This window comes from Leucopleurus acutus (genome assembly GCF_964270905.1).
Source record: "Leucopleurus acutus genome assembly, chromosome: 1".
In the NCBI taxonomy this organism is placed as follows: Eukaryota; Metazoa; Chordata; class Mammalia; order Artiodactyla; family Delphinidae; genus Leucopleurus; species Leucopleurus acutus.
In genome coordinates, this window is record NC_139142.1 from 61,071,578 (window position 1) to 61,091,354 (window position 19,777).

The 19,777-nt window shown below is 32.6% G+C and overlaps 1 protein-coding gene across 2 annotated transcripts in view; it reads right to left on the minus strand.

Annotated features, from left to right (window-relative positions):
• The window catches only part of MIPOL1 (mirror-image polydactyly 1), a 312,254-nt gene that overhangs the window by 223,297 nt on the left and 69,180 nt on the right, over positions 1–19,777 (minus strand). Inside the window, exons 4-6 of one of the 2 annotated variants that reach the window (XM_082835259.1) lie at positions 14,680–14,911; positions 13,002–13,137; positions 11,630–11,735 (exon numbers count right to left, since the gene is read on the minus strand). In XM_082835259.1, coding sequence (XP_082691385.1) covers positions 11,630–11,735; positions 13,002–13,137; positions 14,680–14,911 — 474 coding nt within the window. Of the gene's footprint in view, positions 1–11,629; positions 11,736–13,001; positions 13,153–14,679; positions 14,912–19,777 lie in introns of both variants that reach the window. The other variant, XM_082835258.1, reaches the window with a different exon arrangement.

The following is a 19,777-nucleotide window of genomic DNA, read 5'->3' on the forward strand; positions in this document are numbered from 1 at the left end:
TATTTCCTTAGTAGAACCCAAGTCTATTGACAAGCCCATATTCTACACTTCTCAAACTACTTTTAAAATACAGTAGCAGTGAGACAGTATATTGGAAAACATTCTAGTTTAAACACTGAACCATGATTCTCTAAATAACATAATTTGGAGGACAGACATTTCCCAGGAAAAAGAATCCATTTACATCTTCAAGGTAGTTATGTAAACAGAAAAGGCTGAATTAAGGAGAGGGAAGAAGAAATCATTAGGATTTGAATTTGAAACATGTAAAATAATCACTGATTACAATTCAGCTTCCAAAATTCTAACCAACAAATATAATATAGATAATAGTTTGGTAAAAGACTTTATTATATATATAAGAATTTCAGATTGTCTGAGCATTTACTATTATTGCTTTACATGATGTGAAATGAATTCCTTGTAAACATAACATTTAGTGTTTTACAAAACCACCTCATATATATTCCAGAACCACAAACATTATGCTATGTCTTAATTTCCTTAAAATTTACAATTTCTCTTTCCTGGCATAAATTGTTTATTATAAATTTAAACACAGATGGTAAATGCCACACACCAGTAGAGAATTAACCAACCTATTCCAAGTAGTGTGATGGTTCTACTCTTGGCATTACATTGCTGGATTCAACTTATTTCTTCAGAACTTCTTTTACAAGCCAGAATATTGTATTTCTAAAACTGGATTTGAATGTTCACCATTTTACATGATTATTCTGTAAATAACCTTTTCTGATTAAAAATACAAGCTCGTAAAAATGTGGCGACAGAAATGTGTTGCATAGTTTTGTAACATTCTGTGCATAATTAAAATAAACAGGATATGTTCTCATATTCTTCAGTATTCAAAATTATAAAATAGAATAGAATAGAATTCAATCATTTGGACATGACATATCTGATTGAACTAAGATGCTCCTAAAATCAGATAAACACTGTTTCCAATTATTCACTAAACAACACTGTAATGAACATCTTTGTACACAAATCTTTATGTATATACACAGTTAATTACTAAGAAAAATTCCTAGAAGTATGATTATTACATTAAAAAAGTTTTTTAAGCTCTTTACATGTTTTAAAATTTTCCTCTGTAAAGCTGCTATAAATTTATACTTACCAAGAGTATAGAAACTGCTAAAGCTTGATTAGAAAATTATACAAAATTGTGACTTTAAGTAGCAAAAATATAAACCAGTAACTCTTTTTAGCAAAACTCTCAATCATTATATACATGTATTGAGTACAGATAACTCAAAGACTATATATAAGAACACTTTCTAAAAATGTGCTTTTTACATTCATACCTCTAATATATCTGATATTAGAGCTATATTTTTTTTTACATTTATTGGAGTATAATTGCTTTACAATGTTGTGTTACTTTCTGCTGTAAAACAAAGTGAATCAGCTCTATGTACTCATATATCCCCATAGCCCCACCCTCTTGTGTCTCCCTTCCACCCTCCCTATCCCACCCCTCTAGGTGGTCACAAAGCACCGAGCTGATCTCCCTGTGCTATGTGGCTACTTCCCACTACCTATCTATTTTACATTTGGTAGTGTATATATGTCAATGCTACTCTCTCACTTCATCCCAGCTTATCCTTCCCCCTCCCTGTGTCCTCAGGTCCATTCTCTACATCTGCGTCTTTATTCCTGTTCTGCCCCTAGGTTCTTCAGAACCATTTTTTTTTTTTAGATTCCATATATATGTATTCGCATACGGTATTTGTTTTTCTCTTTCTGACTGACTTCACTCCGTATGACAGACTCTAGGTCCATCCACCTCACTACAAATAACTCAATTTCCTTTCCTTTTATGGCTGAGTAATATTCTACTGTATATATGTGCCACATCTTCTTTATTCATTCATCTGTCGATGGACACTTATGTTGCTTCCATGTCCTGGCTATTGTAAATAGTGCTGCAATGAACACTGCAGTACATGACTCTTTGAATCCTGGTTTTCTCAGGGTATACGCCCAGTAGTGGGATTCCTGGGTCATATGATAGCTCTATTTTTAGCTTTTTAAGGAACCTCCATACTGTTCTCCATAGTGGCTGTATCAATTTACATTCCCATTACATTCCCATGGGTTCCCTTTTCTCCACAACCTCTCCAGCATTTATTGCTTGTAGATTTTTTATGATGGTCATTCTGAACGGTGTGAGGTGATACCTCATTGTAGTTTGGATTTGCATTTCTCTAATGATTAGTGATGTTGAGCATCCTTTCATGTGTTTGGTGGCAATCTGTATATCTTCTTTGGAGAAATGTCTATTTAGATCTTCTGCCCATTTTTGGATTGGGTTGTTTGTTTTTTTGATACTGAGTTGCATGAGCTGCTTGTAAACTTTGGAGATTAATCCTTTGTCAGTTGCTTCATTTGCAAATATTTTTTCCCATTCTGAGGGTTGTCTTTCTTTTCGTCTTGTTTATGTTTTCCTTTGCTGTGCAAAAGCTTTTAAGTTTCATTAGGTCCCATTTGTTTATTTTTGTTTTTATTTCCATTACTCTAGGAGGTGGGTCAAAAAGGATCTTGGTGTGATTTATGTCATAGAGTGTTCTGCCTATGTTTTCCTCTAAGAGTTTGATAGTGTCTGGCCTTACATTTAGGTCTTTAATCCATTTTGGGTTTAGTTTTGTGTATGGTGTTAGGGAGTGTTCTAATTTCATTCTTTTACATGTACCTGTCCAGTTTTCCCAGCACCACTTATTGAAGAGGCTGTCTTTTCTCCACTGTATATTCTTGCCTCCTTTATCAAAGATAAGGTGACCATATGTGTGTGGGTTTATCTCTTGGCTTTCTATCCTGTTCTATTGATCTATATTTCTGTTTTTGTGCCAGTACCATGTGGTCTTGATTACTGTAGCTTTGTAGTATAGTCTGAATTCTGGGAGCCTAATTCCTCCAGCTCCATTTTTCTTTCTCAAGATTGCTTTGGTTATTCGGGGTCTTTTGTGTTTCCATACAAATTGTGAAATTTTTTTGTTCTAGTTCTGTGAAAAATGCCATTGGTAGTTTGATAGGGATTGCATTGAATCTGTAGATTGCTTTGGGTAGTAGAGTCATTTTCACAATGTTGATTCTTCCAATCCAAGAACATGGTATATCTCTCCACCTGTTTGTATCATCTTTAATTCCTTTCATCAGTGTCTTAGTTTTCTGCATACAGGTCTTTTGTCTCCTTAGGTAGGTTTATTCCTAGGTATTTTATTCTTTTTGTTTCAGTGGTAAATGGGAGTGTTTCCTTAATTTCTCTTTCAGATTTTTCATCATTAGTGTATAGGAATGCCAGAGTTTTCTGTACATTAATTTTGTATCCTGCTACTTTACCAAATTCATTTAGAGCTATAAATTTTAATATAAAAGAGATAAGCGTATCCCTGAAGTGTTAAAATCAGTATCAATAATGTTATGCACTTCTGAAATATACTATTAAGGGGTATTTAACTTATTTTCTGCACAGAGTTTCTACTTTAAATTTTAACAGATACCAATATGAAAATTCAGTGAAGTATAACTGCTACCTAAACTTTTTCCAAGATCATTTCCTCTTTAGAATTGGTTATTGTTATTTATAATGGTTTCTCTCTTTTGCTCTGTGAGACAGACCGAAGCAATGGGAAGACTATAAGCCTTGGAATCAGATGCACTAAGGCTCAAGTCACAGTCTTGACACTTAGTACTGACCATGTGCCTTTGGGCAAGTTATTTATAAGTCTCTCCAGGTTTACTTCCTCCCATGTAAGATGTAAATATTAACTAATATACCAGATTGTTTTAAGGATTAGAGACAATGTATAGAAGCACCTAGGATATAACTCGTACTCAGTGAATTGTAGCTAATATTAATATTTGATTATTTTTTCTCTTTATGAAATTCTTAAATCTTTGATGTCAGAAGTCATGAAAAGATTTTTTTTTGTTTTTTTTTTTGCGGTACGTGGGCTTCTCACTGTTGTGGCCTCTCCCATTGAGAAGCACAGGCTCCGGACGTGCAGGCTCAGCGGCCATGGCTCACGGGCCCAGCCGCTCCGCAGCATGTGGGATCATCCCGGACTGGGGCACGAACCCGTGTCCCCTGCATCAGCAGGCGGACTCTCAACCACTGTGCCACCAGGGAAGCCCTTGAAAAGATTTTTGTTCTGTTTAGCTTTTAATTTAAATTCATAGTTCACTGTTAATAGATTTTAAAAGGGAAATAAACAGAAAAGTGAAATAAAAATGTTTGAAACGAAGGATTGGATGATGAGAAAAATTACCATTGAGATATATATATTTATTAGCATTTATTACATTTTACTTAAACGTGAATCTGAAATAAAAGAAATGGGATGCACAGAATTTGGCTTTTAATCTAATATATACCTATGATAAACCATGTAGACCGTTACAACAGCATTTCCTTTGCTTCCTTGTTAGTTTTTACATAATGTGAATACTATCATTATAATGTGATCTCATGTTACAAAATTGGCCATACTCTACCTGTAAGCATTATTTGACCTGGCACTCATTATAATTTTCATACTTATAGGATTCTACAGCCAAAGATAATAATATAATCAGCATTCTACCTATCAGTATTTCTAACTGCTGTATTTCACAGAGATGGGACTTTTTGTTTTTATCTGAAATGACTAGCTATATTCTTGAAATCCTTTTTCCTTTGAAATTAAAAACATTTATAGATAGATACATGTAATGCTCCATTATATTAATACTGTTATGCCATTTAAGTGTTAAAGACTAACATATTTTATTAATGCCCATTTATATACAGAAAAATGGTATTCCATTGTGCATGATTTCTTAAAAGCAAGTATTAACGCTATTTTCTGTTTTTCTGATATATAGAACTGACTCTTGTTCTTCTTAATCATTATATGGTCAGCATCATTTGAGATATGATATATGGTAACAGATTTTTTTTTTTTACAAGAGAACAATGTAAACATTTTCTATTATATAACAATTTTTATTTTTCCATGTTAATTAGTTGGGATGTCTTAATATATTTGCTATAACAGTAGATTACATACCTATGCTTTTAACATTTACATGTTAACCTGAATAGAAAAACTTAAGTTATACGTTTCAGGGATTCTACGTTCTGATGCTTTGGACAATAACATTAAACTCATCTTGTCTCTACCAAAAATAAAAGAACATTCTCTGTAATAAGAAGGGCTTAACAATTTTTATTTACAAGTCAGTCTAAATATGGGTGCCCAGGGGAGAATCTATGTTTAAAGAGAAAAAGCAGATTAAACGCTTGCAGAATCAGTACAGTATGCTAACTAAGCAAATTATGTAACCACTGAATTATATGTAAAATGTAACTAAGATAAATAGATAGATTGATTGATTTATATAAATATAAGACTTAAAGAACTAAGGAGTTCTTTTGACTAAAACCCAATATTGGCCTTATTTCAGTTTAATTGGAAGAGGATCTCAAATTCATCTTCTCCATGAGATATCAGGAACGTGGATTTCTCTTTGTACCAAAGGTTAATAAGAAATGTGTCTGCAAAAGTCAAACAGCATTAAATACCAAAATCTGATTATTATTCTACAGGAGTTGTTCTGTCATTCATAATCTCTCCATGCTCCAAGCTTCCACAGCTAATCTTTAATGGATGACATGCAAGAAAGAAAAATAACTAACATATAGAGCAGAGACTCTAAAGTGAGCATTTAAGAAATAGAAATATAAAGCTTTTAAAGAAATATAAATATTTTAAATATCACAAGATAACAAAAACTATTTAAATAAATACTCTTGTGTAAAAATTTACACATCTGTATACTGTAAATGCAATAGATTAATAAAAATTAAGAGACATTAAACACTAGACAATGCCCACTGAGACTGTTTCAGAAAAAAGAAAGGCTTAATTAAACAAATTATTTTTAAAAGTTATAACCACGTCACTCACCTAAGAGTGATTAAATTAAATGGATTCAGATCAGGTCATACAATACTATCTCTCACTGTCAAACTTAATTTAAATAAAAGAATTTTTGAAGTATTTATGGTTTAATTATTTTATTTAGATGAGAAAAGACATTTACCTAAAGGACAGAGACAATGTTTCAGTTGTGCTTCTCTAAAACATGCCCTAGTATCTGAAAGTCATACATGCCAATAATTTACAAATCATATTATCCACATATATAATTTAATGAGTTAAAACATAAGACCTACTTATTAAATTCCTTTATTTTCTTTTTTGTAGAGATGTAAAATTTTTTTTCATATTTTCAAACTTTCTAAATAAGGTTAATTCTGAAAGTCAAGGAAAACTAAAACCTGTGTGGATAAGATGAAGTAAATAAAATATATGTTTAACAAGGAATACATATCAATTCTTTGTGAAACAAAACCATATATAAGTAGCTATGAGTTAGTTATTTATGTTAGTTACACTTTGATATGCCCCCTATTAGATCAAGAAGTCTTGAGAAAACACGATGGTGACATCATCACCTTATCATCATAATTACCATTATTGAGTGCTTTCTAATGGGTTAAGTACTTCACAAACATTATCTCACTTAAACGTCACCAAACCATAAGGTAGGTTTTAACCAAATCTTAGTGAGGCTGTCATTTACACATGATAAACAGTAGAAAGATTAGAACAAAGGTTTGAATCCAAAGTCTAAGCATTTAACCACTATCTACTACAATGCGTATTATGAATGAGAAGTGACTGCAAACAAAAAGACATGTTTGAAATACCAAATCTGTTTTATTTGCTGATGCATATTCAGTGCCTAGCACAGTGCCTAGTACATAAAAACCCCTCAATAAATATTTCTTTAAATTTTAAAGAAGTTAGCATAGTCCCTATTAAGCACCTAATAAAAACAGTATCGATGGTGGTGATGATGATGATGGTGATGTCAAAAAAGTAGGGGAAGGTAAAAAGGTCAACCATTTGAGATTTTATCATGACGTAGGACACAATGGAGTTTCCAACTCTCATGAGATCACACTATAATGATAGTATTCACACTACGTAAAACTAACAGGGAAACAAAGGAAATGCTGTTGTAATAGTCTACATGAAGGTTTATCATAGGTATATATTAGATTAAAAGCCAAATTCTGTGCATCCCATTTCTTTTATTTCAGATTCATGTTTAAGGAAAATGTAATAAATGCTAATAAATATATATATCTCAATGGTAATTTTTCTCATCATCCAATCCTTCATTTCAAACTTTTTTGTTTCACTTTTCTATTTCCCTTTTAAAATTAACAGTGAACTATGAACTTAAATTAAAAGTTAAACAGAACAAAAATTTTTTCATGACTTCTGAAATATATTAGCATAAATCTCAAAGATTTAAGAATTTCATAAAGATAAAAATAATCAAATATTAATATTAGCTATAATTCACTGAGTACCAGTTATATCCTAGGTGCCTCTATACCTTGTCTCTAATCCTTAAAATAATCTGGTAAATGAGTTAATATTTACATCTTACATGGGAGGAAGTAAACCTGGAGAGGCTAAGTAACTTGCCCAGAGGCACATGGTCGGTATTAAGTGTCAAGACTGTGACTTGAACCTTAGTCCATCTGATTCCAAGGCTTATAGTCTTCCCATTGTTTCAACCTGTCTCACAAAGTACTGGGAACATTTTGTTTTATGTGGTTTTGATTATACAAGATTCTTATTCTTATAAATTATACAATCAGCTGGGGAGACAAGTTGGACTAACATATACATAAGTTACATAATAAAGACATAAAAGTAAAAAAGGGAGAAATCTGAAGGACAAGAAAAGTGGCACAGGTAAAATGGCAAGATCTGATCAAAGCCATCACATGGATTTCATAAGATGTTGGTTTATGTAATCTTTATGTGTCGAACCTATCACAGGAATTATTTTAAGATTAGTGAGCAAGTAACTTAAAACAAAATCACATCTTTTAAAAGTAACATTACTTTTTCTAATACTAAATCACTGCAGAAAACCTGAAAAGGCAGAAAAAATCCTGTTAATTGAAGCATTTATACACCCATTAACACTATTAAAGTTTGACTCTCATTTTATATTATATACATGTGTATATAGTTTTTTAACAAAAATTATAAATACAGCTTCCCCCTACTTCTTTCACTTAACTTTAATTCATAAAGTTTTTTCATATCATTAAATATTCTTTAAAAACGTTTTTAAATTACTGAACAATGTCTCATACCATAAAGATACCTGAATTTATTTAACCATTGCCTTATTATTCGATTGATTCTAATTCTATTGCTATCATAACTTATACTGATATGAATATTCTTATATATATATAAAAATCTTTACATTTAATATACTCAAAGAAAATGGCTATTTCCTTAGAATACCTCATATTTTAATTAACATTTTATTTGAAAAACCTATAGACATACATTTTTGTATCCTATTTGCAATTTCCAATGTTCAGATGTTTTAGCATGTATTTCTTTTAATGTGGAATAGTTTGACTTTTAAAACATTTTATATTCTGCTTAAGTATACTATAATACTTGTATGTGTATGCACATTTGTAATATACTTTAGCAAATACATGTTTATTTTGAATATAAAAATGAGCAGTAACAGAAACAAATATCCATGCTTGTGTGGATTCTTTGTTCTTTCATATGACTAAATAAAACATTTATCACATGTACTCATAGTACCATAATGTTCCTCTTTCTATGAGGGTAGTAACATACTTTTTTTCGTTATTGTGTTTAGCTTTTTGATTGCACTTACTACTGATCAGGTAGGAGATAAGCTTTTTCAAGATTAGCTTTTCTAAGATAAACTTTAAAAAAATTCATGTATAATGAGAAAATATGAAAAAGTTCAAGCGTTACCAAGAGTCAGTTTATAAATTTCCTGTAGTTTCAAACCAATGGATTTCTTAAACAATTCAGCTTTTTTCTTTTGACGTATTATAATAATAATTCCAAGGTTAAAAGTAAAATATCTTCAAGTTTTTTAATAAGATAGAACTAAAACATTAAAAAGTAAAGATACATTTTGAAAATTTATACTTTAAAAAACTTAGGGGATTTAAATTTTGAGTCATTTTTTTCTTTTTTTAAAATTTATTTATTTTTGGCTGCATTGAGTCTTCGTTGCTGCACACAGGCTTTCTCTAGCTGCGGCGAGTGGGGGCTACTCTTCGTTGCGGTGCGCGGGCTTCTCATTGTGGTGGCTTCTCTTGTGAAGCACAGGCTCTAGGCATGCGGGCTTCAGTAGCTGTGGCACATGGGCTCAGTAGTTGTGGCTCACGGGCTCTAGAGTGCAGGCTCAGTAGTTGTGGCGCATGGGCCTTGTTGCTCTGCGGCATGTGGAATCTTCCCAGACTAGGGCTCGAACCTGTGTCCCCTGAATTGGCAGGTGGATTCTTAACCACTGCATCACCAGGGAAGTCCTTGAGCCATTTTTGTAACTAAATGGTTGGACATGTTTCTTTAGGATTGCTTAGCTCCAGAGAAACTATATAGCACTACTATTTTCATCAATTTAGGAAGCTATAAAAATATCCTAAACATCTTTCAAACATTCAACATTTATTGAAATAGTATTTTGTCATTAATGAGAAGAATTTGATGTTAACAAGAATCATAAAGCAATCAAATTCTTTCCATTTTATGCATGTGTGATTCATACTGTTTAGTAATAGGGAACCCTTAAATATATACCAATAAATAAATATGTAAAGTATATGATTAGCTATATTACACAAAAGCTTAAAGAGTAAATATTAATGCTTAATGTTCTTTCCCCTCCAAGAGATAAATGAGCTACGCAGATATATGAATTCATGATTTACAATAAATCACAATGGCCTAAATCTTATTAAAATACATCTGTTAAGACACATACAAAGTTATATTATAATGTAAACACCTTAAAACAAATGTACTTCTTGTAATACCATTTCAGCGATTAGTATACATATTTGATTATAAAAAGCCAAGAAACTTCTAAATTGTTCTAAATTTATATTTGAATTATTCATTTTTAACATACTGTTAATTTTCCTTAAAATATATTACTCTTATATTTCCCCACTAAAAAAGAAACAAAAAATTCATAGTAGTTTAACATAATAGAAAAACAACCATCTGGTATTTGGCTGGAGTATTTATTTATGATCATCTTGGTTATATAGTTATATTTTCATGGTGATGTTCTACTTTGCACAGTAATATTTTGAAGACAGACAGTATCTGTTAATCATTTCTCTGACCTAAAACACCAGAATTCTTTCATATGCAACCACGTTAAGTGGTTTATTATTTTTTAAAATTTTTTACGTATGTATGTATGGCCGCGTTGGGTCTTCCTTGCTGCACGTGGGCTTTCTCTGGTTGAGGCGAGTGGGGGCTACTTTTCATTGGTGTGCGTGGGCTTCTCATTGCAGTGGCTTCTCTTGTTGAGGAGCACAGACTTCAGTGGTTGTGGCACACAGGCTTCAGTAGTTGTGGCTCGTGGGCTCAGTAGTTGTGGCTCGCGGGCTCTAGAGCACAGGCTCAGTAGTTGTGGCACACAGGCTTAGTTGCTCCCAGGCATGTGGGATCTTCCTGGACCAGGGCTTGAACCAGTGTCCTCTGCGTTGGCAGATGGATTTTTAACCATTGTGCCACCAGCAAAGTCCCAGGTTAAGTGATTTATAAAGTATGATTATAACTTCAAACTAATCACAAAATACAATTACTTTTTAAAAGCATTCCAATTGATATAAAAATGTTAAAATAAGGGATCTATAAAATGCCTCTGAATGCTAATTTCTACTATTCTATGAAATATCTCTTTTCTTAACACACTAAAACAGTGTGAGGAAGAGAGTCACAGGGATAATATATAAACTGTAGAGAGGGAGAGACAGAGTCCATCAGAGACAACTGAGAATCACCTGATCATATCTGTAAGACATCACAGATACATTTTACAAATTTACTCCTTGCCGTGACCTGTGAATGAAGACAGACTCCAAAACATTTCAGGCATTCATTTATAATCTTAAACTCTGGCAACCTTTTACCAGAAAACATTATCTTCAGGGAAAGATCTTTTCAGGGCAAACATTGTCTTCATCATCATCCACGTCATCAGATGAAAATTAATTAACTGCACAAAACGGATTTTTGAATCAAATGTAGGTTTTCACTGGCAATGAATATATGACTATCTTCATACAAAGGAGAAGTATTTCCTCTCAACAAGCTAAAACAATAAGTGGTATGTGAACTGCTGGTTGAAAGGTAGAGGCACTGGTAATCATTATTTCCCCTTGTTTGTTCAGGCCCTTCCAACAAAACAAACAACCTTTTTGTGATTGGATTGACATGGTGTTAACAATGAATTTAATGCCCAAATCAGTATGAATACAGGTAAAGCTCTCACTAATACCAGTACCAGGTAAAGCCACCTATTTTCTAAGCAGGCAAAAAAAAAAAGAAAGAAAGAAGACAGAGCTTTCCCTCCTTTGACAAATAAGCGAGTTTGCTACTATTCACCAAGCCACATCAGATAATAACCTTGTGTATGATTTTGAATGCCGTATGTTAATACTGATCTACTATACCTGCTGTTTTTTCAGCAATTTGAGCTTCTGTTGCTTTTTCTTGGAGTTCCAGTTTAAGCTTTAGTTTTCTCTGTTCTTCATCTTCTTTAGTCAGTTTTTCTTGAAGCTAAAACACATTGAAATAAACATATTCTTACTAATAAATTTCTTGCACAAATATAATTAATCCCAAAGATAATTTTTGCTTTTCTCTAGACCCTTATAGAATAACTGTATTAACTTACTGAATACATAACTCCAGGGGAAAAAAAAATTTAAGGTTTTAAGATAGTTTATAAAATAATAATTACCTGAAATGACATAGAAATTATAAAAACATTTTAATATACACTTAATTTTATGTGTGTGTATAGGCAAATGAAATTAAAGAAGGAAGAACATTATTATTAAAAATAACTACTGCAGCAAAAAGCAATCTGATCCATTCTTTTGTCTTAAAGCAAAAGACTTGGAAGGGACTGTCGTAATAAAATAATGGGTAGCACAAATTATAGCTTCTCTTAGTAATTCTAATATTTTGAAACAAAATTAATTAAGATAATAATCTTAATATTTGATACAAATCTCCCTTTGAGAATGCTATGCCATCATATTCCATTTAAATTGGCATTGGCACCTGGCTCATAATTGGCATGTAATAAACAGCTGGTAAATGAAAATACAGAAAATATCTCAGACTTTCATACAGGATCCCTCCAAATGTTTTCTTTTTAATTTCTCCCTCCGTTTATGTCATTTATGCTGTTTTCCGTCAGACATGATCAACATTCTTAACATCATGCTTCAGTGTGATTAGGTCAAACAACTAGAATATTAGAATCAGAAAAGTATGTAGAGGTTAAAAAAAAAGAAGGCAGGCATAGAAAACGAACATTATTTAAAGCTCAAAGGAATGTAACTAGAAAAAGAGTCAGAAAAGATAAAACATGACATGACAAATTGGATTGGACAAAATGTAGCACTATAAGATAACACAAGGTAAATGACAATATTTCCAAGGCTTGCTACTTTAAAGTTTACATATATTATTGAGATGAAATACAGGGCACAGGTACTACTAAAAAAAAGAAAAAAAAGTTAAGAAAGTAACATGAAACCAATGAAGTAAAATTTGAATTTTTTAGGTACCACAGATCTATGAAAAAGGAAGTGATATTGCAAGCCACCAAGGCAGGAAACCAAAGAAATTGCTTTTCACAGCTCATGTCTCAACTCAATCATACCGTGAATGGCATGGTATGGCAACAGCATAAAGCTACTGTTAAAGGATTAAAGTACACAATAAAACTGAATTATGATGAGTGACAAAGCAAACTTAGAAGGTCAATAGCTAAAAGTATACTGTACAATCATCAGACTTCCTATATTGTACCTTTTTATTGCTTGCTTTGAGAATGTCCAATTCTTTGAGAAGCAATCCTATTGTCTCCTCTTTATTTAAGTCTGAAGTAACTTGACAAGGAATCATACATTTGTAATGCAAATCATTATTTCTATGTTCCATAATGCTGTAATAAAGAAAACTATTAAAACAATATACATATAATTTCAACTATATAGGATCTATACATTTTACACTTCAAATGGGGGAAACATTTAATTTTAACAGTAAGTATGTAAAGTTACTTAATTAAAATTTTTCCTTGTTATGCACTGTTAAGAAAATACTATGGATGAAAAAGACTAAACATTGCAATTTCACAGAGGTGCTAATATACAATACATCACAGAGGTGCTAATATATCAATTTCACAGGGAGAGCTAAATCTGTGAAAAGTATTTAGTAATGTCTAGAGATTCATGGTTCAGTATACTTAAAGAATGCAGTTTTTAAGGGCTTGTGAATATTAATTCAATTTGTACTTCTTGTCAGGACTCTAGATACATTTCTTACTTTTCTGAAAATAGGAACAATAAATATCTTTTCATTATAATTGACGGAATATCATATTTTCATTATTAAATTTGCAACATTAAAAATGAAAACCTATTCCTGTAACCTTTAAGCAAAAAAAATTTTTTTACAATGTGTATGCTATTTGAGAACAATATTAACTTGTTAGCAAGTACTATAAAGGAAGGGAAGGGAAAAGAGATGACTTTAGCCTAATCTCTATTATTTACTTTTCCCACGTGGTTATAAAGTTTATCACCTCTTCATTCACCCCTACTCCCCAAAAATGTACTCCAAACTACACTTTGATAAGAATATAACTGATTGCCAAGAAAGTGGAACATATTAATATATCCACTTCATTATATATTAATATTCATTAATATAGTTATTTCATAATTTTTAAGTAAATAGAAATAGCTATTCCTATGTAAAACTCCGTTAAAAAGTATTCCATAAAATATGATTTTTGTCTGGACTGAAAACATAATATTTATATTTCAATATTGTTATAAATTATATTAGTCATTGAGAATCTTTAAATTTAGCAGTATTTTCATAGTACATGACTAATTACCAAAGTGCTTTTCTCCCATAGGTAAAAGTCACAGGTGTCAAAATTCAAATTCCTTCATGAAATAGGTAGCTACATAAAGTGAATGGGTAGAAACTACAGAATGTAAAATAATAAGGAAGGTAAATGGGAGAGTAGATAACCCTTCTAAAAGCATTCAAATTCATTTAAATGAAGAACAGCGCTGACCAAAATCAAATCATATCTTTGGGCTTATTTTGTCTTGGAGCTGCCAGGTTATAGCTCTGATGAATAATATCCCATCTAATATCAACTTAGTAGCTATTTCCAGATCCTTAATGAAAGGTCACTTAAAATAATATTCAACAAAACAATATAAAACCTCATGACCTTCATTCAAACTCACCTTGTGCTTTTTCACTCAGTGATTTAGACACATTATATTAATGTAATGAAAATAGTAGAAAACTCTAGTATTAGATTCCTCAAATTCTAATAAGTTAATGATATGTCAAATTTAGGCCACATAAAAAAGAAGAAAGGGAGGGACAGAGAGAGGGAGGAAGGAAGGAAGAGTTCTCCCAATTCTTACTTTCTAAATCTAAGGCTGCTAGCACTCACTTGGACTTTTCTGTAGTGCAGTAAGCTGTCTCATCACCTAGACGAGGACTGATGACTTGAAAATTCCTTGATCTCTGCTCTGGCGATTCTATGCCCTCACATGTAGCTTCATTAACTAATTCATTGGATTTCTGATGCATGCTTCTCTTAGAATTCACAGGCAGTTGCTCATCTGGCTGTGTACTTTTGTTTCTCCCCATGGTCTCTTGTTCAAGATAACCATGGGTTACGTCTGCATTTAAAACAAAACAAAAACATGAGATATGAAACACCATCGTTACATATTAAATCAATCAAATGAATATTTTTGTGGAAATAAGAGCTCTCACAGCTTTAAATATGCACTTACTAACCTTACTCCTATTGTTATCAGACAAACATGTACAGGGTGATTTTGCCACAAATATTTCCATTTCCACAGTCAGTGGGCATTTAGGACAGTGGTTTACAACCTTAAGTGCACATCAGCTGAGGAGTTTTTAAAAATCCTCAAGCTCAGGCCACATCTTCTACTAATTAAACCAAAATCTCTGGGAGTGATCACATGATTCCAGTATACAATCAAGGGTGGGAACCACTGACTTAGAGGTTATTATTTTCTACATTAACTTTTCTTTGCTAGATTTTGAAAAATAGGATGCAATAAGTTAACTGATTACAGTGAAATGATAATGTGCATGGAATTTGGGTATTGGACTGAGTTAAAATTCTGGTTTTGCCAAGCACATAACTTTGGGGAAATTACTTTACCCTTCCATACCTCAGATTCTGGTTTGCAAAATGGACACATAACAGTACTTACTTGAGTTGTTGTAAGGATTAACTGAATTAAGAATTAACGAATGCAAAGTGCCTGGCCTAGTGTTTGGCACATCAGTAAGTGTTAGCTATTATTTTTGTAATCATCATCATATAAAAATGGAAATAATATAAGGAGAATTATTTTTAACTTCCATTTTATCAGATATGTATTATACACTACAGTGTATTTTGTAATGCCTGGCTATCTCATAAATATTAGTTATTTTAAGCAGTAACTAGTAAATAATAGCTATTTCAAAGGAAGAGTATATATCTGATGTTACAGTGAAATTCTGGGGAGAAAATGACACACAAGCAAGTACACAAAACAAACTCCTTTAACCAGTAAATCAGATCAACAGGCACAAATACTGATTGTAACTAGGACTTTTATTATTTCCAACAGAAATAATTCTTCCACTTTTAAAAGCAGGTGAATCTCATGAATCTCACCTACTTGTTGATGATGCCTTCTTTAACTTGACAAACTTAAAATCCCTTTGAGGCAGAAGAAGAGTAGTTTTAGAGTAAAAACAAATGGGAAACATAAATAAGGTACTCATTCTTTAAGAAGAAATTCTTTGCTTACATATATGCTGAAATTAGGTAGAGCCAGTCATAAACTCCAAGTCCTGGACATTATCTTATTGGTGGCTGAATGCTAGATCAGAAACCATTCATTTTTGGTCAATTACTCTCTATTTCCCCGTGTTTGTGGGAATAAACTGGGAGAAAGTGCTATCATAATTACATACTGTGATGTATCTATGAAATTTCATTATATTTTGTTTTAAACTTTAACAAATATAGGTATCTGAATATTATTTGTTGATTCTTGACATTTCAAAACACTTAATTTGGGCTTCCCTGGTGGTGCAGTGGTTGAGGGTCCGCCTGCCGATGCAGGGGACACGGGTTCGTGCCCCGGTCCGGGAAGATCACACATGCCGCGGAGTGGCTGGGCCCCTGAGCCATGGCCGCTGGGCCTGCGCGTCCCGTGCTCCGCAATGGGAGAGGCCACAACAGTGAGAGGCCCGCGTACCGCAAAAAACAAAACAAAACAAAACAAACACTTAATTTGCTTTAGATATTCATCATGCTACTTTTCTAGAATAGGCTGGTATTAGTGCCCCCCAAATCTGAATGAGGTATTATAAAATTTTATAAATGGACACTAAGGAATACCACTATCATTAACAGGCCATGCTTTTTTAACACTAACATATAACTTTATAGGCAATTCAAAGAAAGAAAATTATAAATAGTTATGGAAAACAGTATCAAAATAACAAAAGTTGTCTCCAGGGGCATATCAGAAGATAACTATTAGGCTCTATGCTATTCTCCAGTTTATGAGGTACAAAGATTCTCCAAAAGGTAAAAGGATAAGCCAAGGAGCATTGCCAGCTAGAAAAAGCCCCCAGTTCCCCATGACGACACCTTATCAATTGCTTCAGAATCTTAAGTCTTGACCCTGTGACCTGTTTTTGAGACCAAACTTACCATTATCTGCAACTTGTCCCATGTTTTCAACTCTCTATTTCTGGGTCTAGTGCAGCATCTCTCTTCTTTCAGTTTTTTATTTCTAACCTGTGAGTGCTTACTTTACCCCATCCCTGATAACTATATTGTTATTTGGTTACTAGATTTACAGCTCTCTTTCTCACTTCTGCTTACCTAATGTCAAATTTCATGATCCCTGAACTCTTGGTAAATCACTGCCTTTTAACCTGTGATTGTAGTATATTCTCCAAACTGAGAGCAGACACGGAACCTTCTCAATAAGAGGGCTCTTTACTGATCCCTCCTGTATCCTACTAATTATAACCCCCTGAAGTATTATCAAAATAAACTCATCAAGTTCTAACACACTTCTGGATTTTAATTTTAAATGTTTAATATTTTTGAAGAATTCATACTGTATGATTTGGCTCCATTTCTGGATGTTTCTATCCTCGCTCTGTAGCAAAAGCTTTTAGATTCCTAACTGAAACTGTTCACCAGATATTTGGAAACTGCTCTACAACTATCCATACTCTTCCACTGAGAATTTAATTTTACTTTAGAGTAAACAAAGCTGATTTATAAAATTTTCCTTCCGGTCTGTTTTTTGGACGCTTTACTGGAAGACTATGGAAGATTTCACAAAGGCATTTGTTCCAAAACAGGACAAGCAGAAATATGCAAAGTAATGAACTGTCAAAGAGTTTGAGCTTGGTGAAGTAAAGAGAAAGTTGACAGACTATAAGAATAAGAGAACAGGAAGAATGAGCACAGAAGAGAAGAAATAGCTTTAGAAAAAACACAAAGACATTTGTTGTTCTGGAAGGACAAGATGCTATAGTTGAGGAGTGAAAACTTGTAAAATGAGTAACACTGTAAAGACAAATTCCAAGATGTGGTAGACCTGGGAATGTGTTGATTAAATAGATTGATGATGAAGGTACTTGGAGAGGAGGAAATCAAGGTATCAGGGTACAGGGAGTGCCATCTTTCAAGAAACTGAAGTCATTCAGAAAAATGGCAAGAAATGGAGAGAAGAAATGAAAGACAAATGCAAAAGACTTCACTGACTGCATAAACATGCTAAAGAAGACAGAGCCAGATGAGAAAGCTGACTGATGTTAGTTAACAGTCATTTCTTTCTACCTTTTTACTTTGAAATAATTCCAGTCTTATAAAAAAGTTGCAAAAATAGTACAAAGAATTACTATACACTCTTCATCCAGATTCCTCAATGTTAACATTTTACCATGCTTGCTTTATTATTTATTCTATGTCTGTCTACCTACACATACATAATTTTTTCTGAAACATTTGAGTAAGTTGCTGGCATGAAACACTTCGACTTTTCAAGTCAAATTTTAAGATACTGCTGTATCACACTTCATTTTACCAAATTTTCTTTATCTTATTCACAGCTCAACTTAAATTCAATTTCTGAGTTAGTACCTCCTCCAACTAAGAGAATACAATAGTATTTAGTTACTCTAACTCAGTCTTCAATTATTTTTCCTAAACTCCAGTCCCAGAAGAAGGACTTTTGTCAAGTGATAACAGGATGATGCCACTAAAAGCTTTAGTTGAGATGTTGTATTACCCCATCACTTGAAAGAAAATTGCATTAGAAATATACCAATAAAATGCAACAAAAAGTGAAGTTATAGGTCTGTTTCATACACTATTCGAATAGAAAGATAAGATAAATGTTTTAAAGAACAATTCACTTCTGATTCAAATTCATCTCTAAGCAGATGAAAGTTTAAACTAAAACTATTCTATTGATTGTTCTCTATCTCTCTCATATGGTTTGAAATGGAAACTCTGTAACTTTCTTTAGTAATTTGCTTCAGTGTTGAATCAATGTCATTGTTAATTGTTCCATCATTATGACTAACAGAATTAATACTATTTAAATTCATTTCTCCATAGGAACTTATAGAATAAGTTATTAATCTCTTCTTCATAATTCAATGAAATCTAACTTTCTTTTCTCAAATAACAGGAAATTTTTTATGACAACTATCAATCCCTTTATTTATTTGCTCTTCTGCAGGCACACTGCATTATTTGGACATAAGAATTTTAACCACTTCAAACCAAATATATTCCCCAATTTTTGCTATTATTATTTAATGCTATCACTGCCATTATTTAATGCTGCATTATTTGGACATAAGAATTTTAACCACTTCAAACCAAATATATTCCCCAATTTTTGCTATTATTATTTAATGCTATCACTGCCATATCCTGTGACCATTTGAAAATGATGTTATGGAAGATTATTACTCACTATTCCTCAAATGCCACCTACTGCTACTGTTAGAGACAGTTTATTCATCTGGGCAAAGTGGGTAAATTTAGTAAAGACTTTTTAGAATCCTAATACTTAATACATGTGCCTAGGCCAGCTGTATTATATGCTTTGAAGACCCTGTATCTCCCTAGTGACTTTCATACTGTTTCCAATGGATCATTTTCAAGATCTAACAAATTCTCCCTTTACTCCTGGAGGTATTACTATTGTCAACTATCCCAATGTTAGCGTTGCTACTAAATTCTCAGTTCCTTAGTCTAGAAAATTAACAGCATTATACTATTTCCTAACCTAGTAAAGAAAGCTTTAGGATCCCTTTTGAGTTCAATTCTCCAGATAATTATACATTAATGTCAGTTAAACTGACTGAATTGAATTAATTGAATATACTCAGTTAAATTGATGCTACCCAAGAAATCGTAACTCATGGCCAAAAATAACTGTTACTTCACAACTACTATATAGAAGTGAGGAGGT